This window comes from Physcomitrium patens, chromosome 25, assembly GCF_059467195.1.
Source record: "Physcomitrium patens ecotype Gransden chromosome 25, ASM5946719v1, whole genome shotgun sequence".
In the NCBI taxonomy this organism is placed as follows: Eukaryota; Viridiplantae; Streptophyta; class Bryopsida; order Funariales; family Funariaceae; genus Physcomitrium; species Physcomitrium patens.
The window spans coordinates 5,110,349-5,131,841 of record NC_143434.1 but is presented as its reverse complement, the minus strand read 5'-3'; the positions used below and the strand labels follow the sequence as shown (position 1 = coordinate 5,131,841).

Sequence of the window (21,493 nt, the reverse complement as noted above, 5' to 3'; positions counted from 1 at the left end):
TGCACATAATATAGGATACTATTTGCAAATGATGCAATAGATAATTTTTTAGTTATTCATTGGGCATGACAAGAAACTATCTTTGCCAACATGGCCCAATGGACACATCTTCTAAGCCAAATCAACATTTGTAGTGAACAAAAAATAAAAATAAAAATAAATAAATAAATAAATGCACTAATCACCAAATTTAGTACTACGTGGTGTCACAATGGCATTTTTTGCTCGCGTGATTTATTTTCCCCCAAGTGGAAATTATCACCTGGACTTATTGACCTGATAACCCCTAAGGAACTAGGTCCTACATGTAATTTTCCTTTCAATTTAACACCGTTATTTTATTAAAATAAAAAAATAAAAAAATAAAAAATTCTCTTAGTTCCCAGTATGAATTCTAGGTTGGAAAAGTATGTAGCCCTACCGCAGTGCGGTTTGGCGATTGAAGAAATGATTTTCTCATTTAGTAGTCTGAGTCCAATTCCTAACAAAATTATCTCGTCCTCTGAGTCTAATTTCAAATATCCTTGCCACGTTTTCCCCTTGCTGTTGAATGAGGCCCTTTGTATCTTTGGTGAGTTGAGAGAGCCCCACCAGGGATTGATCTTGCTAGGGTTTGCTACCAAATAAAGATGCGATAACTTCATGCTCAAATTTTGTGCGCAGTCCTGAATTTCGCGTGGTAGGATGCATACCAGAAATTCTGAGCAACAGTATGCAAAGTTGAGAGAGATAATTCCAACACGGTTCCCGAACTTCAACCGCTGTCCAATTTGATATGCTCATGAATCAACGTCAAAGAAAACAAACATTGTCAGCACCCCGTTGTATTTATTACCTTTTTTAGCGACAGTAAAAATTCCAGACAGTCACTGTCGCACCGCAGTTAGCGAGTGGCTTCCGCTGTACTGAAATTCCGACGAGGATAAGGGAAAGCAGTGATGGACAGGACCACGCTAAGAAACATAATGAAGGCTCCAAAGTTGTGATATGGTTCTACTTGCTGGGAGAAGTCTGTATTTGACCCGAGCTATCATCACTTTCCCGAAGCCGAACAAGAGGGTTATGCCTGCTGCTGCCATCCTCACTGATCTAACTTCCGATCTACTGATTCACCGGGAACAACTTTTTCAGATTAGGTTTGAATGTAGCTACAGAATCTAAGATTTTATGTTAAAACTTACCTTGTTATCTGCAGTGGTAATCTTGCCTTAACCATGATGCTGTTCTACTGTTAGAAAGACGATGCAGAACATGGCTTTCTAAAGAAATTGAGTGGATATATGGTCTTTTCATGTTGCCATCTTTCACTCGACTTGTACCTGGTATATCAACTTCGTGGAGCCCTCACCATTGGCTCAACATTCGCTAAAATCCATTTCAGGCAGGTTGAGAAGAAATAAGACGGCATGTTTGAAGCATTAGTTCGATGAGACGATAATAAGTGCATCTAGAGAGAACTTAACAGCGACAGCGTATGGTTGCGAGGGAAAGCCCAATAGACATCACGATTGCATCCTGGACGGTTACCATCAAATATGATTCGTGTCCATTGTAATATTATTATTATTATTATTATTATTATTTGTTTTTTCGTTTAATTTGAGGCTACTGAGAATAATGGTTAGATAGAAAAACCAAGATTGGCACGGCAGGGATGAGAATTTCGACGCTGCATTGACGTCAATCCTCAGCCTCAGAAATCGCCGCAACCAAGCACATGATAAGATCAATCACGCTCTGCCTGCTCATTGCGCGCTGCAATTCCATGATAAAATCCACATGCACCTAATAGGATCCAGGGAGTGAGGGGAGATTCCAAGACCTGCAAAGCCTTGAAAGAAGAAACCACCAAATCAGCGTAATCTCTCTGTTGCGTGTGTGCAGGAGTAAGATGGGCGACCCACGGACAGCGTGACGATCAGGGTCTCAGTGAAGTGTGGGGGGGGGAGGGGTTGGAATTGGACAAACTGCGTCAGCAACAGAGGGACGCAGGATCTCCGAGTTGTTGTCAGTGGGAAGCACAGGGGAAGGCAACACGGAGGAGATATATCCTGCGCCCGGGATCCACCCAAGCTGGTGCTACCCTGAAGCATAGTCCCACAACCGCGCCATTTAGAAAAGATCACCTGCAGAAAAAGATCCTGCTGCCTCAACGGACACTGATGCTCCTCCTCCTCCCTCCCCCTCCCCGAGACTGTCGATGCCTCCTCATTCCTCTTGCGCCATGTCGGCGACGACATGGGCCACCTCTCAATACAAATTTGAAGATAGCGAGATAATATGGGGACGTGTTCATACCGTGATGTTCATGTATTGCAACTCAAGAGTTCTTGATTCAAATAATATTGAGCAAAAGAGACTAAAATGGGAGGTGATCTCAGATCACTCTCAAAATTAAAGAATGCAAAATAATATTAGTTTCAAAGTTGCTACAAATATTATATATATATATATATATATATATAAGCAAAAACTCATGTTGTTGGGCATAGAAAAGCTATAACATTTTAATTTGCCAAGTCAAACATAAACAACTTCTAAAGAAACATCAAAAAAATAATATAAAAAATAAAAAATACAAATCATATAAAAATGGAGTTTTTTTTATGTTTCTCCATTTTTATTTGCAAAGATAATTCTTATTTATTTCAATAGCTAAAATAGTTAATTAAATAAAAAATTAAAATAAATTATATTTATTGTAGTATTTTTTTCTTTATTATTTTTGGAATAAACAATCTTGATTGTATTTGAAGAAATGCATTATGAAAGGGCAACATAAATTTTTATATTGTGAAAAGAGAACATATGTTTTTAGCTATTAATAAATCTTCTTTGTGTCAACCAATTAGCCAATGAAAAGACTTCTTTGTCTCTTTGTCTTATAAATTATACAAAATTGAAAATATAATTCTCAAAATGTATGTATACTTTATCATTTAAAATCTACTAAAAAACAACTTTTATTGAATTTTTTTATATACATATAGCTTAATTAATGTATTTTTAAATTAATTTCTAATTACAAATATTTTTCGTAAGTCTTAAGGTAAGTTTTAATATATCATTCTTTATATATTTAATTTTATATAATTACAATAAGAAGTCGTAGATTTTTATATTGAAATTTGATTCTTTGATTTTGTAATATGAAATCATGAATTTTGTAATGATATAGAAATAATTAAAAAATAATTGTAAATTTTCAAAAAAAATCATAGAAAAAAAATATACTCTGAATAAAAATAACACAAGTACAATTTTTTTAGGTGCATTCAATGTATTGACATTTATCTTATTGAAATATGATTATTTTATTAAGATCATACAAATAAATAAATAAATAAATAAATAGGTCATATTTTTAATAATTTATTTATTATATTTGAATGATTGTTAAGATATGATAACTTTTTTGCATGCTAAAAGTAGATTTAATGCTAACTTAACCATACTCATGTGTTAACATACATGAATAAATATATATAATCCATACCTTTGGACATAAAAGAATTATAATGTTTTAATTTATTAAATAAAAAATCAGCAATATCTAAAGAAAATTTTAAAATAATAAAAAATAAAAAATAAAATCATATGATAATAGAATCATTTATGTGTCACAAATATATATATATATATATATATATATATATACATATATAGAAATATTTAAAAAGTCGATAGAAGTAAGTAGAAGTAAGTAAATTTGATATTGTCTTGTAGAGAAGCTTTATAGAAGCTTGATAAATGTGGATTTGAAATTATATGTATTTATAGGTGATAAATAGGTTGAAAACTTGGCTAAAAAGTTGGTTATGTGGTGCACATGTAAGAAACTTGTCTTGAAAGTTAGATATGTGTTAGAAGTTCTATAGAACGTCATCACATAGCTCTTAGTTGGATAATATATATAGAGGTCAAAGTAAGGCCTTTCCCACTCTTGTTAATACTTTTTTTGTTTTTTGTCTTATTTTAAGAGTCTCTATTCTTCTTATATTTAACAATAGTCATTCTAATTTAATGGATTTAGTAAATTTTTCTATTATATAAATAGAAAAAAAAATTATAGAACCTACATTTGACAAAAGTGATAATTAATTTGCAACTATTGCAGTATTTTACAAACTTATCAACACTCTTAGGATAGAGACCTCAAGTATTATCAATATCAATCATGGATGTATTATTCATATGCCTATAAATAAAATCAATAGTATAGTTCAATATCTATTCTAACAAATTGTATAATTGAAAGAAGCAAATAAATCAACTTCACAATTGAATTTGAAAAGTCTTATTACTATAAGTATGGAAAGACAAGGATTAGTATGCTAAAGAGGTTTGATTGAACAAGATCAAAATTTTGAAGATTTCTACAAGTCAAATTCTATCTAAACTTGTATCTATTATAATATCTTGATGGATTAATAAGCACATTCATATGTAGAAATGCTCTATGTTAATTTACATCTTTGATAGGAAAATATTTATGCATCTTATATGATCTAAATTTATTTTGGAAAGTGTTTATAATTACATTTAGAAAAAATGATTAAAAATCATAACAAAGACTAAATTCATATTTTTATGCCAAAGATCACAATCAACTACGATAAATGCTACTAAATTCCAAAACCTTGCTTACAACATAGATTAAAATGATAAAGCCTTTATCAATCAATTTTTATGTGAATTAAAAGATAATGTCAAAGATTTATTTTTGATAATATCTAAAGCATATTTATTAATTTAATATATTATTTAAGCCATTGCATGCAACATTAAATTTTTTGAAAGACATCAAGAACAAAGATTTCTTTTAAACAAAAAAAAAAATTATGACAAAAATTTCCAAATTTTTAGAAAATTATTTATCCAAAGTAGAACCTATGCAAATTGATATAATATGTTTTAAATTTTTCATTGAACAAGAAAAGACTTTATATTGTTAAGTAAGATTATGCTTATATTATTGAGAATCTAAATACATTACTTAATATTATTCAAAGTAGTAATATAATTACAATATGAAAAGCATGGTTGCTAAAAATGAAAGCATGTTAAAAAATGAGTTTATTCAGCTATAATAAGAATTGTGCAGCTAAAATCTTGTACAACATATAATAAAGGTCATATTCTATCTTCAAATTTCTTACTTTGTTTTATAAAAGATACTTATTTAAGATAGTTAAATTATAAGATTTAGAAACATTAGCTTCTTTTATAGATGAAGACTTTGTCAAAAAATTAAAAATATTTTTAGTTAAAAAAACTAAATTTATACATGTAGAAATCATAGATGGTTGTTTGTTGTCTTTTAGAAATATTAATCATAAAATTATTCGTATAGAAATAGAAATTAATGATTATAAAAATTTAATGATGATTATTATTATTATATATTATTTTAATTTAACTAATTTATATTTATTGTAGCTAAAAAAGCATAATCTTTGAATAAACTAGATTTTATGTAATTTTAATTTTTTCTATAGTATAAATTAAACTCCTATTATCTAAAAAGATAGTTATAAGTTTAAAATATCAACATTCGTTTATGCCACATTTATTTTTTATAATAGAAAGACTTCAAGTGACACCTTGGGTTGCTATAGGAATTTTCAAGATATTTTTTAGAAAAAAAATATAAATATTATTTCAAAGCATTGTTCTTATGATTGTTCTTTAGATCTTTAAGAAAGAGTTCAACTACTATTTGAACCAATCTATAGCTTATTGCAAAATGAGCTAGTTGTACTCAATGAATATATTAATGAAATTTGGCCAAGTATTTAATATGTCATTCAAAATCTCTAGTAAGAGATAAACATGCTTTCGTTGAGATTCGGCTCCCTGGTAAAAAAAAATTACATTATTTTTCAAGGGGAAAATTCCGAAGCAAGCATTGGGCCACAATGTCTTCTCACTACCATCTGTGAAGGATGAAGGTAATAATAACCTGCTAAAAAGTTCCGAACTACTGTAAAACGGTTCAGTTTATCCCAACGTTCATGTACAGAAGAGAGACGCTAGGCTGGGGGCTGTTCTGTAATATCTAAAATGAACAGGGCAATAGAAACTAAGGAAGAAAGCCGATATATTTTCTTAAAGACACACTCTCCTCTCTGCTTCAAACTCGCACGCACTTGTTTTCTATCTACAAGAACTATAGCCTGTCTACAAGATGCGATCTGACAGCGAGGGTAGTCTCTTAAAGAAGTTCAGGGGCACGGATGGAAGTGGGTCTCGGAACCGTGGGTGCCGCAGTGCGTACACACCAAGCAGAACTGCTACCACTTGAAATGGAGTCACATACAGCACGATAGCAGTCACGAAGCAGAAGCCAATAAATATCGTAGTGGCCCTGCACACAATTGCAACCATTGTAAATCAGATCCCACTTGATATACTACGAAGTAAGAAATTAGTCGAATCAGGCAAAGGTTTGAAACAAGTGGAAGGTTTTTACAATCATGCGCATACCTGGGGTCCCGCCAACTTAGTAAAGAATTGAGCTTCTCTCCCATGCTTGCAAGGTCACCAAACGCATTCTGAATGCGTCCAGCCACGCCACGCAATCGCTCATATCTCATTCTCAGTACCTCCTGAGCTCTACTAGCAGGGATAACATTAAATTCTTCTTCCAGCTCATCCAAGTGTCCAATATACTCTCCTTGAGAGAGCTTGGCATCCATGAAAGGGGGCGTCCGTGACCGAAAGCGGTACTTCCAAGCTCCGATCAGAAACATGTAAAAGAAGACTGTCGGGAGGAGAAGCTCAGGGTACCAAACAAGGATCAGGAACAAGATGTGAATGAGGACGGTGGTGACAGGACTCTTCCAGTTGCAAATGTCGGAGAACCAGTTCATAACAGCTAGTACTCCAGACAACACCCCCTGCAAAGTAACAAACAAACACAATCTTTGTCAGTAATCTGAACGATAATATGCAATGTCAAGGCTGCGTCCAACACATGATAGAAACGCGACGATATAAGTGCACCCAAAAAAAAGAATATCGGCAGTACCATAATTCGATAGTAGTTAGCTTTACTTCGGCGCATGCTCCACCGCTCAGCTTCAGTGTCGAGCATGAACTGTACAACCTCCTGCCTCAAAGGAGGCTCTGAACGCATCAACCTTAACGCTACTATATTCATTGCAGCCACTCGAAGCATTTCTAGTTGCCTTGGATCAAGGGGGTAAAAGAAGTGCATCTTGGGCAACTGTGGCTGAAGATAAGCAGCAAGCACATTTGCAGTCGCTGCGGTGGTAAACCTCACTGCCATCTCCAATTCACCCATTTTCTTCACTCCTTGTGGTGTGACGACCAGAAGAGGGTACGCGTTTGTGTACACTCGGTCACTCTCCAGCGTAGACAGCCTAATACGCACTTTTCCAATGGGTAAATCTTTAGGCGCACCACCCACTGGAAAACTGTGCCGGTTGTCAAATACACCTACTGTGAGAACTGTACAAGGATCATAAACCTCCCAAGTGTACTGCTCATTCCAACGGGGATTGAAACTCTCAAAGATGGTGCGCGTGCGAATCCACTTGGGTCCATACTTGGCAACACAGTAAGCATCAGTACTCCCTCGATTATCTTTAGTTGTCTTCATGGGAAGGAGATTATTAGCACCGTGAATCCCAACCTCTAAAACTCCAAGCGGCGGCCGCCATAGCTGCCTTGCTGTAGGTCGAGTATCACTGATGTAATTAGACGATTCGTCCATGACGTGGTAACCACCATCGAAGCAGAGACGAAGATGAATACGACCGAGGAATGATCCTCCTCCTCCACCAGGTCTTACCAGAACATACCATCTGGAGGCTACTGGACGACCATCAATACGGCGTTCAATACTCATGAGGGGTATTTGAACATGTCCAAGCAACTCTTCCTGCACACAGAAGAGATTGAGTCAATGCGATATGGAACCAAGCTTAAAGAGACCTGCCCATAACAATATGAATCCAGCAAATTCTCATCATGGCAACACAGAGACATCGGCCTCAAGCACCAATAACTACCTAAGCAAACCCAGTAAGTACCTTTCCAGGAACCATTCGGTCTTCAACGTAAATTTGCATCATTTCATCAAATGGCTCTGAAGCAACGAACATCAAGTCTTCGTTCCAAAACGGGCTGCCGCCTCGTGTAACAGCTCGTGATGTTCGCAATTGTTGGTATGGTCCCACGAGCACCCTGACATACTGCAGCACATCGCCACTCACAAGATTACCATTGTAGGCAATACAAGTTTTAAAAACCTTAACGTGTGGGCACTCCGATTTCTGAGAGCCCTGCAGGAGGCGAAATGTCAGGTTACTACTGATGTGATGAAAAAGTTTAAACGAGCTACACTTACCGGCTCTGTTAAAATCCTGTCACTTGCCAATAGATCCTGCGCCTCAATTACGTTTACTCGCAGATACCATAACTTGGGAGACAAATATATTTTTGACCTGAACATCGCACTTCCACCAGTGTCTGAGTGCCATGCGTCGGGAAAGACTTCATCAGCCTGAGTACCCCACCAGATTGCAACCATCAAATCCCCTGCCACGTTCGACATGACCAATTAGTGTGATTCAACTGTTCCACTGCTGTAAAAATGCAGTGGCAGATTCAAGCGGCTTCCGTGTCAAGTAGCTGGCACTGTTGACAGGGTGCAGTTCCCCAAATTCAGTACAATGACAAGAAATCCAAAGACTATAGCCTGAGCAGAATGAAATTCTTCCAGGTTCGGTTGTAAAAGGTACCACTAACTCTGCCCTTGCCAGACTTCGACTCCAGTCTGTACCATTGCGGAGCTAGGGGGCTTTCGGGAGGCTTCCGAGGAGGAACCTCACGTAAATCAATCATGAAGCCTCCAAGGAAGTCATCTTTTGAAAGTTTATCCTGCTCACATCGAAACTTACATGTCAGAAACACAAACCGAACACAAAAACAACGAACATGTGAACATGATGCAAGCATAGATCCAACTCACCGCATCCCACACTGACAGCTCGCACGCTCCACCCTGAATCTTGTCCCTTCCGATTGCAAAAGATTGATTCCATTCTGGATTGAGAGTACGCGGGATTATCCTGGTCTCCGTCTTAACAGGACCCACAGATATCCGCACATACTGATTTCCACACCACAAGCCCCGTTGTGTCAATGTGTTAAAATATTCTCCCCTGAAGGCAAATTATACGCATTCAAATAGAAAATGACGAGCAGCAGTTGCTCAAAGTAGGTGGCACAGTCAGTGGTCAGAAAGGCTTACTGGATCACTCAAACCATTGTTGTCCTTTCCCATCAGATTGCGTGCTCTGACGACCCGAATGAAGAGGTAGGTCATCTCCTCCACGAGGTCATAATGCTGCTTGTAGTCCACGGCCTTTCCCAAATCAGGGTTGGTTTCCTTAACAGTAAAATCAGCCTCTGGCACAGTTATTCTATTAGGCCTGAGGCCTTCCGGCACTTGATCTGCCTTGGCTTCCCTCTTCTTCCCTCCCCCAACAACAATTCCTGGGATGTTTTTCCCAGCCCCATCTCCAACTACCACAACTGGCTCTCCCTGAACATTATTACCGCACTTGCCACCCTTAAGAGATTGCTCCGAGCCCTGCCACCAAATTTTCAACCTGTAGTGGGAATTCACTGCCAACGCGTCACTCCACCTGAACTCGTGAGGAGAAGAAGTGTTCAGACGAGAGATGGTTCAGATAAGCTCACCCTAAGTCACCTTTGATGTGCGAGAAAAGACCTCTCTTCTGCAACGGATACCATCTTACTGCTTCGGGCTTGTTAGGCACAGTATTTAAGGGAACTATAACTCGACCCAAGAAGCTATTCCGTTGGCCTGTCCCGCTCTTTCGCTCGTTCTGGACGCAAATTTCCACATCCCCAGACATTCCAATCTCGGGCATCGCGAATTCAAACTGCACAGAAATCATGGCCATGAGCCATAACCTCAGGGTTGGTGTCGCAGGAGATGCACGATGTCCGCAACGTGAAATCATCACACTTAAGGAAAATCTTCATGCGAGAAAGAGAGAACAAGACAGCGCACAAGTTCGGTGACTCGAATATCAAAAGCAAATGTAATGTTCATTGGGGTGCTCAGTGTGATGAGCATTGAGGGGTGCAGAACGGCACTGAGCGACCCATCATACACTAGCGCAGGCAGATCGTCTAACCTTCTCGTTCCAAGTAGGGTCAAGGTCTTTGGGCTTCACCCTCGTCCTCTTCCGCTGGCCATGGAAATCCAGCTGCACACATTGATGCTCTCGCAAATTAGAGATAGCTTTCGCACTAACAAATAATTGATAATTTCTAGCCAGGAAATGGGAGTGCACGGCCAGATAGGCAGTTGTCACAGAATCTTGTGAGAGCCTTCCTTCTCAAAATGTGATCCTCGCACAGTGCAAGGAGAACAACGAAGCCGAAGTCCATCACCCCTAAGTAATCCAAACTAGCTCAAATTAGTCCTCCCTACTGAGAAAAACAACTTTTGGATCATAATGGACTAACACAAAAACGCACCACGCAGTACGCATTCGCTGACCCTTGTCCATCCTTGGGCATGAGGCCTTTCGCGGCCAGCACCTCCACCACGAGCTTCCGGCCCCCAGCCATGGCCGACTCTCCCAAAGGCCCCCACAACACGAACAACTCGAAACACCGCAAACAAGTCCAAATTTCACAACCCCCTCATTTCTAGGAATCCTCAACTCTGCACGGTGATCAACCACACTACACTCCCCTACAAGCAACCGCCTATTCAAACCACCATGTTCCCGTCGACACTCACGCGGGACAAACCGAACAACCAGTTATCAACCCGAATCCCCCTTCTCACGCAATTGGCGGCTGAGGCATCACGAGCTCCGCTAAAAACCTCCGTCGTCTCTTCCGCTAGCCCCCCTTCTAGACTACTCATCACTCCCACAACCGTGGTAGATCTCACGCTACCGCTATTAGTGTCGGCCGCATTTCCCGGTGCTCAAACAAAGTAAGCTCTTCCATTACCTTCTCGCACACAATCGCTCCCTACAACCACCCTCTCCCAACTAGTAGACTGCAACGCTACCATCATGGCCAGCATCCGCCACAAGATGATGGGACCCCAAGCGGCAAGGATCTGGTCTTCCCCTGGTGCTGAGACGACTTAACATGTCATGCCTCAGTCTGAGAACAGGGTAGACAAAAGCAGCGGGACTGGGACTGAACGCGAAATATGTCACAGATTTCGGAGCTTGGACGCGGTTAATCCCTTCTTCCTCCTTTTTTTCACTCCTAACTTCGTCTGTTTCAAGTAAGGGTTGGACAGTTGCATCCCATCCAGATGCTTCAGCACAGGAGCGCGGTCAAGAGATTCTATGTTAGCCTAACGCATCCGCGCCTCCGTCAACTCAATTCGACATCGTTTAGTACCATCCCACGCGTGCAAGTTTCAAATTGGCAGCCGCACCGCAGAGCCTGTACAAGTTTCACACAACCCACTACTAACTCGGATCCTAGCACACATACAATCGGCTCAACTAGGACACGGATGGATTCCCTGCTACTCTGGCTAGGATTTTCTTCTGGGCACGGAAGTAAGTGAGTGCATAGGGGTATATTAAAGGATTTTGTGGGAATGCGTCAGAACCGAATCGGCGGCACAGATCTATTGAAGCGTGAGGGAACATCCAGCCCAAAGCGTCTGACGTCCTTCATAACTACGCCCCCGCTCCATTATTATAGGGCTTCCACAACATTCTCCAACTGTAGGGGGTGATGAATCCCTACATCAAAGGAATGGTTTCGGAATATGCAATAAATGATTTTCTATTGCAAAATCATGATCGCTTTGCTAAAAATAATGCCGAAGGTTGTGTCCCGCCGGCTTTAGTGTGTTTATATTTTTATTTTTATTTTGTATATTCCTAATGCTGTCAGCTCCGTTGCAATAATAGTGCAGAATCGGGTTGTTGGGCCCATTCTTGTTCTGATTGCGTCCAGCGAGATGGCTTTCTTCTCATCGGGTAGGCACTAATTATCCTCACTCTGATGTGATAATTAGACTAATTTGAATCATAAGCAACGTAATGGATTGCGCACTTTGAGACTTATAGATGGTGTGAGATTTGACTGTTGAATGCAAAGGAGTTCATATTTATTGGAAAAACCTTCTTTTAATTGTACTTGAATTCTGGATCAACTGGAGCCGATAAGATTGCAGTTATCATGAGTTGCGATTACTGCTGATAATCCTCATTTGCCGGATTTGAAAATTAATCAGCGACAGCTTGCGCTGTCGTCATCAAGGACTGAAATGTTTTTTTCCTGCAAACCCCTGGAGTAAAACTTCAACCCAATTCGGAGCACGTTTGATAAGTTTTCAATGGGGAAAAAAGAAGTACAAGAGCGTCTGAGGCTCAATTTTGCGGCGAAAATTATTATTTAAAAATAATCACTTAGTGTGTCATCATGATCTCTGTCGTACTTTAATTGGCCTCACGGTATGTGAACCCTAAGACATCGCATCCCACTTCGTAATTCTCATATGCTTGGTACTGGAATGCACTTACGAGGGTTACGATAGTCGTTTAAAACCTGCTAGGACTAATTTCATATTTATCGCCCCAAAAAATAAAATGGTAAGACTACACACACACACAAAAACATGTACAAACTGTGGCAGCCTCCTCAAACACAACGTGGCGAAACTGCGCCATCTCACTTGCGGGACTGTCAACCGCGCTGCACCGAAAACTGGTGCTGCATCAAATCCTCGCTAGGGGTGGGGACATCAACAGGTAGAGAGAGTTCCGAAACACCAAAAAACCCACAAGAGCGTAATTGAACTGGCGGGGATCCATGTGGGAGATGAGCAATTCGAACTCTCTCTCCTAAGCCACGACGAAGTTGGCAGTAGTTGACCGAGTAAACTGTGAAGGTTCCTTGGAGGCGAATCTCGTAATCAACAAAAGGGCAAAGGATACTTTGTCTCTAGCTCCCAATAACTCGTTGCTTTTCAAATAAAGTACGCCCTGGAAGTCCCCGAGGGTGGGACCCTTTTGCTTTCGATATTAGGTTGTAGTTTTACTGCTGGTGGCTTGCCCCAGAAAATACGCGGCTCGTCCACAGAATGCCTCACTTATCTCCACAGTGTTGCGAGCTGTGAGGATGCGGACAATACCCTGTTGCCATGGTCCCTCTCCCATGGCCGCAGGCACCGTCGCCACTCCTGCTGCTTGACCACGTCACTTGGGGGGGGGGGGGGGGTGGGCTGCTACCTGCTTCAGGGCTACTCGGGTTTCTGGGTTGCTCAAGAAAAAATCACTATCTGTCACTTCGTGACTCGGGAGTTGCAATTCTTAGCTTCGTTGGTCTTTTTTTGATAACAAGTACATGGGTAGACTCGAGACGATTCTTCCATGGCAGTGATGGTTGTTGCAGTTGTTGGTGATTGGTGCATCGTCTCGAGTGTTGTTCATATTTTGCGCTAGCGCCAGTAAGACACTGGAAACGGGGAGTAGTGGAAGAGGATTGATTGATTTGTGACTAGGGGCTGCTGGTTGACTTGGTCTCTGGGTTCGCTGCTACACTGCCGAATTGGGTCGTTGACAGGGTTTGAGATGATGTTGGTGAGCTTTCTGTGGTAATCGATCTAGTAATAGAGCTGGAGAATTTCTGCTGAAGAAGAAACCTTGGGGGTGGTGCCTAGTGGGTTGTCGGTGACAGCCATGGTGCGCAAGCTCATCGTCGAGGTTGTGGCCGCAAAGGCCTTGATGCCCAAGGATGGTCAGGGCTCCACGAATGCTTACTGTGTGGTGCGCTTATGCACTCTATGCTTTAGTTTCTGCAACATTTCTTTTGTCTCATTTTATTTAAAATTTCCCTCTCCTTGTTCTGTTGACGGACTGCGGTCAAGTAGTATCATGTGGTGGTTTTCATGGTGCCAACCTACATTTTATGACTATTCGCTAGTCGCTGCGCTTTCCTTGAGGGTTATGGTTTTGGGCGGGATTTATATTGATAAGTTTTGTACAAGTTTTCAGAGGGTGGGTTCACCTATCTGAGATTGAATGCCACCTTCTATTGGTGTGTAGTTGGACTACGATGGCCAGCGTAAGAGGACGAGGGTAAAATCCAAAGACCTCGATCCTACGTGGAATGAAAAGGTACGACGTATTTCAAACACTGGGAGTTTTCTGCTACTGAATTGAGGCATTTTTCGTCCAGAGAAAGCTGCGTGACTTGAGGAGAATCCATTGTTTTGTAACAGTTGTGTTAATTTGAGCTTCTCATAGTCCATTGTAAGCCCTTCACAGTAATTCCTTGGGAAGATTTCTAAGCTTCGGCACTTTACTGGCTGTGCTTTGTGGAGAAAATGGAATGTAGCTATCATAATCCACTTCTTTTGGGCACTCTTTGATTTTCCTCGCCATTTGTTCAACATTCGTCATCATATTGACTTACTAGTACATGACATTCCCAATTTGCCTACACAGGCATAGTTGCTTGAGAAATGTTCTAAACTCAACATTGGTCTTTGAATGCAGTTTGAGTTTCTGATCAGGGATGTTGCGATACCTGGAGACTTGGAAATCAACATCCAAAACGAAAGAAACAGTGGTACTGGGAGGCGAAGCAGTTTCCTGGGGAAGGTGACAGTCCCTATCCAATTCGTTCCTAATAAACCTGAACCAGTCAGATGGTACCCTTTGCAGAAGCGAGGCCTTTTCTCGCATATCAAAGGAGACTTGGGGTGAGTCCATTGATTTTTCTAAGTTAAATCTCACACGATTTTCTTTCATAACGTGTTTGGGGTTTTTGTATGTTCAATTACGTGGTGGCTGATAGATATTTTTGCTGTTGCGCTGGCCACAGGCTCAGGATTTGGTGGCAGCCTGCAGAGTCGATCACAAAATCCATGGCTGATGAGATGTCAAATAGAGGACGCGTTCGACAAGACTTGATGGAAGGTGGGGGAGGAAGGGCGAACAACAATGTGGCAAAAGCAGATCGGCAGCCATATCCCATAAGGCCTAACCCAGGAATTGTTCCTGAAACTGATTTCATTGTGAAGGAAACTAATCCTGACTTGGGAAAGGCCGTTGATTACAACCAGCACTTCAACCTGGTTGAGCAGATGGGATATCTGTTTGTGCGTGTAGTTAGGGCACGAGATCTCCTGGGAAATGGACGGTGTGACCCGGTGCGTCCCTTTAAGTCTCATTAGTTTGCCAAGCTAGTGATCCTCTACTTTTTTGGTGTGAAAACCTACAATATCTTCTGTTTAAAGTGCTCAAAATGGTGTTTCGATGCGATTAGATTGCTGATGGGGTTGTGTTTATTGCTTCCGTGGCTGGAACAGTATTGTAGGGTTTTTGTAGGGCCTGTCAAAGCGGAGACGAGGATCGTCATGGGAGATTCCAACCCTGAATGGAACCAAGTGTTTGCGATTGGCAAGGACAAGATCCAGGGTGGTGCTATTGAGTTGTCAGTTTGTAATGCAGTAAGCCCCAAACTACTAGACATCATTGGACAGCGCATTAACAATACGTAGGATGATATTGGGTCTATTTTGAGTGGAGCTTATCATTTTTCGTACTGATATATCAGTACTGAATGTCTTGTTTAAGCTCTCCAAGGATGACTTTCTTGGAGGTTTTATGGTGGACTTACACGAGGTCCCGTTGAGGCGGCCGCCTGAGGCTCCGCTGTCTCCACAGTGGTACAAGCTGGAAGCAAAGACCGGCAAGGGAAGTGCAAGAGGTATCTAGCTAGTGCCTCTGGATGTATATTTCTAATGAGCAGCTATCGTTCAAATTTTTGTAGAAATTATTGAATGAAAAGGCTAGTCATTAACTTTTTGGATCAGTTTTGACGTGGTAACTTTACTCAAGAGCTAACAAGTGTATAGTATTCCTGTCGAAGCATGTTAAATTAAAGCAGATTGCTATCAGTTGTTTTAACGATAAGAGGGTGGGTGTAATTTCAGGAGAAATCATGGTGTCAATTTGGTGGGGCACTCAGGCAGACGAGGCTTTCCCTGAAGCTTGGCATTCCGACACTGGTGGACAGGCCCAATTTCGCCAGAAAGTATATTTGTCCCCGAAATTGTGGTACTTAAGGTGTAACGTCATCGAAGCTCAAGAATTGGCGTCTTTTGATCACCGTCTTTCGAAGCCGGTAATTAATTCAAGCGTTGATTGAAGTTGTTCTGGTTCTTGGAATAATCAATTTCTTCCTTCCTAGCCTCTTTTATTGCTTTTCTTCTTTGCTGATCGGTCAATCTCTTGCAATTTCAAGCTTATTTGTTGCCAATTCGCAACAAGCCATGAACTCATTCTGAAGTGGTACGTAAACTTCACAGTTTGTCAGGGTTCAAGTGGGACCTTACCAGACCTTGCAGACTAGACCATCTTTCGTCAGAACTGGCAATCCCTTCTGGAACGAGGACTTGATGTTTGTTGCTTCGGAGCCATTTGAAGATATCTTACATCTTGTCGTTTTAGATCAAGTCGGCTCTCAAGTAAGTATCCTTGGACAACTTTTACTCACTTCGAGCCGTGAGTCTTGTTAGATTTAACACTCACGTTCAATTGACCCTAACTAGATGGTGATAAGTATGAAATTGTTTTTCTGATTCTGCTATTCTTGTTACGCTACACGCAGAATGATATCCTGGGTCAAGCAAGAATTCCACTAAACAGCATTGAACGCCGCATAGATGGGCATCCAGTAGTCTCCAGGTTTGGAACCATTTCACCCAATCGTATACTTTCATGTGCACAACATGTATACTTTCATCACAATTTACGATGACAAGGACAGTTTTTTGTTTCTTTGCCTCTTTCACCTGCATTCAAACGGTTTCTGACACAGGATCATGAAATTTCTATGTATCAGGTGGTATGTTTTGGAAAGAGAGGGTGGAAAGGGTGTAGCTTTTCTGGATCGAATTCATCTCCGTCTCTGTTTTGACGGTGGCTATCATGTCATGGACGAATCACCAAACTATATTAGTGACACGAGGCCTACAGCAAGGCAACTTTGGAAACACCCTTTGGGTGTCCTGGAGCTTGGTATTCACGGAGCAAACAGTCTTCTTCCTATGAAGACTACGAAGGACCATCGAGGTAGCACTGACGCATACTGTGTCGCCAAGTATGGTCCCAAATGGATTCGCACTCGCACCATTTTCGACAGCTTCAATCCTCGTTGGCAAGAGCAATATACCTGGGAGGTTCACGATCCCTGCACAGTTCTCACTGTCGGTGTATTCGACAATCGGTATGAAACCAATCAACTAGAACCTTCTGGGTCCTTCACTTTACTTTAATATACGACATCAGGTCATGTCTAATCTAACTGGACGTCCTTGGTTGTGTAGCCATGCAGTGGCACCGGGAGGTATGTCGAAGGATTTACCAATTGGAAAGGTGCGAATCAGGCTCTCTACGTTGGAGAGTGATCGCGTATACACGAATGCTTACCCCCTGCTTGTTGTAACGCCTCAAGGAGTGAAGAAAATGGGTGAGCTGGAGCTTGCAGTTCGCTTCTCTTGTGCCTCCACAGTGAATCTGATGCACGCTTACCTTCAGCCTCAATTGCCTAAAATGCACTACTTCTACCCTCTAGATCCTAGGCAGGAAGAGGCCCTCAGAGTGGCTGCCATGAACATAGTGGCACTCAGATTGATGCGATCTGATCCTCCTTTGAGGCAAGAGGTTGTCCAATTTATGTTGGACACAGAGGCAGAGCGTTGGTGCATGCGCAGAAGTAAAGCTAACTATTACAGAATACTGGTATGCACCTCATCTGCTATTTCAAGTACATATTTATTTTCTTCAGATAACATTATTCGAATTATCGCTCCTCTTAATATGTACTTATCTAATCCAAGTTATAAGTTGGGTGTGATGTGCAGGGTGTTTTGAACGGGCCTTTAGCTGTTATGAACTGGTTCACCGACATTTGTAGTTGGAAGAGCCCTGTTACTACTATACTTGTGCACATTCTCTACTTGATTCTTGTTTGGTATCCGGAGCTCTTCTTGCCCACGGTGTGTCTGTATATGTTTTTGATCGGATCTTGGAACTACCGCTTTCGGTCTCGAACGCCCCCCTTCATGGATGCCAAGCTTTCCCAAGGAGAATATGTTGGGGACTACGATGAGTTGGAGGAAGAGTTCAACGTTGTACCAGCCCAGAGAGCTCAAGAGGTTAGTCAACTTATACAGTTTCACTCTTTGGCTACAGTTGAATTGGCTGACAACATTATTTTTGAGCTCGATATTGACTAGTGGGACTCTTGCACGAGATTGCAGGTCCTGAAGTATCGATACGAGAGGCTTCGTGGTGTCGCTGGTCGAATTCAAAATGCCTTGGGTGATCTTGCCAGTATGGGAGAGAAGTTTCATTCCTTGCTCAGTTGGCGTGACCCGAGGTATGACGATTCTGAGAACTTCCAGAAACCTATTTAAATTAATAAATACGGCCTTTTTCTGGGCTGTATTTTTTCCTTGAAACAAAGTCCCCAACATATTATCGCTAGTTGGGTTGCAATAACTCATTATTGTCAAATGAATTCAATGCTTAGATATTTTCATGATTACCATGAGATTGTTTGACAAGTAATGAATTGCTTGCGATGATTCGTTTCCTGGCAATGCGTGCAGGGCAAGTGCAGTATTCATTGCAGTCTGTTTGATATCAGCGATCGTTCTGTATGTGACTCCATTCCAAGTGGTGGCAATATTGTGGGGAGTGTACGCATTGCGGCACCCACGGTTCCGTGATCCTCTGCCTTCCGTTCCCTTAAACTTACTCAAAAGGCTACCTTCACAGGCTGACCGTATTCTATGAGAAACACTACACGGAAAGACTAGTACGAGGAGTGGGAGTGTTTGCTTTTCAACTAGTGTAGCTCGATGTCTCCTCGTTGATTTTGTACTATATGCGGAAAAAGCTTTACCGGTTATTACTTAGGTAGAGAAAAGTGGCACCTTTACATGAACTCGGCGAGTGGCGTGATCTTACTGAGCGTCATTTCACGTTGTACAATTCGGATTATATTACACTGCATTCAACCTTTCCCTGTTGGATGGAAGCGAGGCTATAAATATGCGTAGACTTCCTGACGAATTCGTTCAGTTTTTCACTCTCCATGTCACTAGTTTTGAATGTCTGACTTGCACGGTTGGTTGAAACTCTTCATGCAAATTCGTAAATAGTATTTGCGATGAAATCTGTCTTTTTGACCTATCCATGTGGCTTCCAAAGCCCTTGTTTCTTCCTCATTTGGGTGCACTTCAGCAGAGGCAATACTGACGCAATCTTATTCTGTAAAATAATCTCATTTAAAGCTCAGGAACCATTATAAACGATTCCTATATATATATATATATATAACGTAAATTTTGTAATTTTGCAGCATATCATTTCTGATTGTTTTTATGCAATTACTTGTGTACTATTCAAATGAGATCAACCAAATATTATCTAACAACTCTCAACAATAATGAGTTATTGCAACCCAACTAGCGTTATCTCGTAAGGCAGCTGGCTTTTTAATGTTCATTAATACACTCCTGTCGTGTGTCCTATCACTGTCAACAGTTTGCACTTTGAAGATCAGGTATTGTAGTTTTCATTGAATAATGGATTTTATTTTTTTGAAGAAAACATAACTGGTGAGGGAGAAATGTTAATGTTCAAATTATACGTGGTTATAAATAGTAGAAACTATGAGCAAACTTTGCTTTTATATCAATGTAAAATAAATTAAGAATTAGATAAATTCTTGGAAAGATAAACTATGAAAATAAATTTCATTCTCTATTATCTGTGGATTCAAATGCATTTTAAAACAAGCTCATATGAGTAAAATTAGAAATCTCATGTTCTTTATATGTTTTTGCACAAAAGGGCAGTTTTTGTAAATTTTTTTTTCAAGCAAAAACACATGAGCTTACTTAAAGATGTTTGTGGTATTGACAATATCTTCAATTTAGGCAAGGACATGAAAACTTCAATTTTACATAGAATATTGTTGTAGACTATTCAATGATTATATGCACAAGAAATAGTAAAACTACAATGCATAGCAATGTGGTTGTCAAAACATGAGATAGAAGTGGTTGGAAGAGTTCTTCTAAAGAAAAATTTAATACGGACATTATTTATTTTATTTTATTTAAATGATTAATTAAATTAAGATCTAGGGATTAATCTTCTATATATAAATATATATATATATACATTTATTTTTTTAATTTTTAATTTTATTTATTAAATAATTTAAAATTTAAAAGAAAAATTATATAGCTTTATGTATTAAAAACATAAATCTATATTGACTTATTAAAACAAAACATACAAATATACATCTAAAAAGTTTTTTCTTACTATGTTTTAGAATCTTATCATTCAAAAATTTGTAACAATGATATATATATATATATATATATATATATATATATCTTTATATTTAAATATTTTTAAGCTATATAGTTGTTGATATAAAAAGATTATATTTTTAAAGTTTTAGATTATACAATAATTTTATTATTGTCAAGGACATGAATCACAAATAATAAAATCCTCAAGACACTCTTGGATCATTCAAAAAGAGTAGATATTTACTCAAAGATAATAATATTTTAGAACTAGAATGGCTTTGCTAAAAAAAAAAGACAAGAGACTCTTGAAACAAGAATGAGAACAAGAAAAGTATTGACAAGAATTAATAAGGCTTCATTCATGCCTCCATATATACTTTCTAAGAGCTACAAGGTGACATTCTATAGGACCTCTAACATGTGTTTAACTTGCAAGACAAATTTCCTCCATGTGTGCCACATGGCCAACTTGTACTACAAATTGCCAACATGTGCAACATGTGTCTAACTTGTTTGTCAAATTTCTAACCTACAAATCAACTACAAATACATCTATAGTCAAATTTACATCTATGAAGCTTCTACAAAGCTAATCTACAAGATATTATCAAATCTACCTTCATTTACCTTCTACCTAATACTTCTTGTTTAGGTGATTCATGTGTATCCATGACAATTATGAGAGCATTTTAAAAAAAGACTTAAATTATTATTTTTGTATAAAAAATATATTAAATTATGTGATATTTTAAATATATATCTTGATTTAGATATAAATAAATGCACTTCAAAAATATATTAAGTATGAAATCATACATGATTTATTAAGATTTTGTAAAAACACAATCCACTAAAACAATTATTAAGTGGTAGATTGTCATACATTATAAAAAAAATGACATTATCACTAGAATTGGTTATAGGTTGATGATACATCATTATATATTTTTTTGCACCAATCCAAACAAGTTAAAATACTTTCTTGTGGTATGGCAAAGAAATTTAAAATGAAATTAATCCAAGCAACCTTATTACCAAATTTATCATAACTTCACATGAAATTTAATGATTAACACGTAAAAATCAAATAGATTACAT

At 39.3% G+C, this 21,493-nt stretch overlaps 2 protein-coding genes and 2 long non-coding RNA genes across 4 annotated transcripts; 2 read left to right on the top strand and 2 right to left on the bottom strand.

Annotated features, from left to right (window-relative positions):
- Positions 1-311: 311 nt before the first annotated feature.
- On the bottom strand, positions 312-1,885 carry LOC149986274 (uncharacterized). The gene is made up of 2 exons (XR_016500977.1): positions 1,636-1,885; positions 312-1,365 (listed from the first exon to the last, which is right to left on the bottom strand). It is a non-coding gene; the product is annotated as an uncharacterized LOC149986274 (long non-coding RNA).
- LOC141045022 (uncharacterized) lies at positions 1,359-2,844 on the top strand. Its single transcript, XR_012216898.2, has 2 exons — positions 1,359-1,551; positions 1,885-2,844. It is a non-coding gene; the product is annotated as an uncharacterized LOC141045022 (long non-coding RNA).
- Positions 2,845-5,853: 3,009 nt separating this feature from the next.
- LOC112278421 (FT-interacting protein 3) lies at positions 5,854-11,751 on the bottom strand. The gene is made up of 11 exons (XM_024511894.3): positions 10,543-11,751; positions 10,197-10,268; positions 9,733-9,938; positions 9,281-9,641; positions 8,999-9,139; positions 8,769-8,907; positions 8,375-8,565; positions 8,058-8,219; positions 7,031-7,906; positions 6,487-6,899; positions 5,854-6,367 (listed from the first exon to the last, which is right to left on the bottom strand). Exons 1-11 carry the CDS (start codon positions 10,633-10,635, stop codon positions 6,181-6,183), a joined length of 2,841 nt encoding a protein of 946 aa, XP_024367662.1. The 5' UTR covers positions 10,636-11,751; the 3' UTR covers positions 5,854-6,180.
- A 1,467-nt stretch (positions 11,752-13,218) lies between these two features.
- LOC112278422 (multiple C2 domain and transmembrane region protein 5) lies at positions 13,219-19,155 on the top strand. Its single transcript, XM_024511895.3, has 14 exons — positions 13,219-13,817; positions 14,097-14,168; positions 14,550-14,755; positions 14,878-15,205; positions 15,365-15,505; positions 15,633-15,765; positions 15,992-16,182; positions 16,367-16,525; positions 16,669-16,745; positions 16,903-17,286; positions 17,387-17,801; positions 17,924-18,217; positions 18,323-18,441; positions 18,674-19,155. The coding sequence occupies exons 1-14, from the start codon at positions 13,731-13,733 to the stop codon at positions 18,858-18,860; spliced, it is 2,793 nt and encodes a 930-aa protein (XP_024367663.1). The 5' UTR covers positions 13,219-13,730; the 3' UTR covers positions 18,861-19,155.
- Positions 19,156-21,493: the final 2,338 nt, after the last annotated feature.

Coding starts and splice junctions, on each gene's coding strand:
- LOC112278421 (XM_024511894.3), bottom strand. CDS start 10,635: ATGGCTGGGGGCCGGAAGCTCGTGGTGGAGGTGCTGGCCGCGAAAGGC. Junction 9,140..9,280: donor ACAATGGTTTGAGTGATCCA/GTAAGCCTTTCT, acceptor TGTGGAAATCAG/TATGTGCGGATATCTGTGGG. Junction 8,220..8,374: donor ACAGGATTTTAACAGAGCCG/GTAAGTGTAGCT, acceptor GATGTGCTGCAG/TATGTCAGGGTGCTCGTGGG.
- LOC112278422 (XM_024511895.3), top strand. CDS start 13,731: ATGGTGCGCAAGCTCATCGTCGAGGTTGTGGCCGCAAAGGCCTTGATG. Junction 13,818..14,096: donor CCACGAATGCTTACTGTGTG/GTGCGCTTATGC, acceptor ATTGGTGTGTAG/TTGGACTACGATGGCCAGCG. Junction 15,506..15,632: donor AGTTGTCAGTTTGTAATGCA/GTAAGCCCCAAA, acceptor GTCTTGTTTAAG/CTCTCCAAGGATGACTTTCT.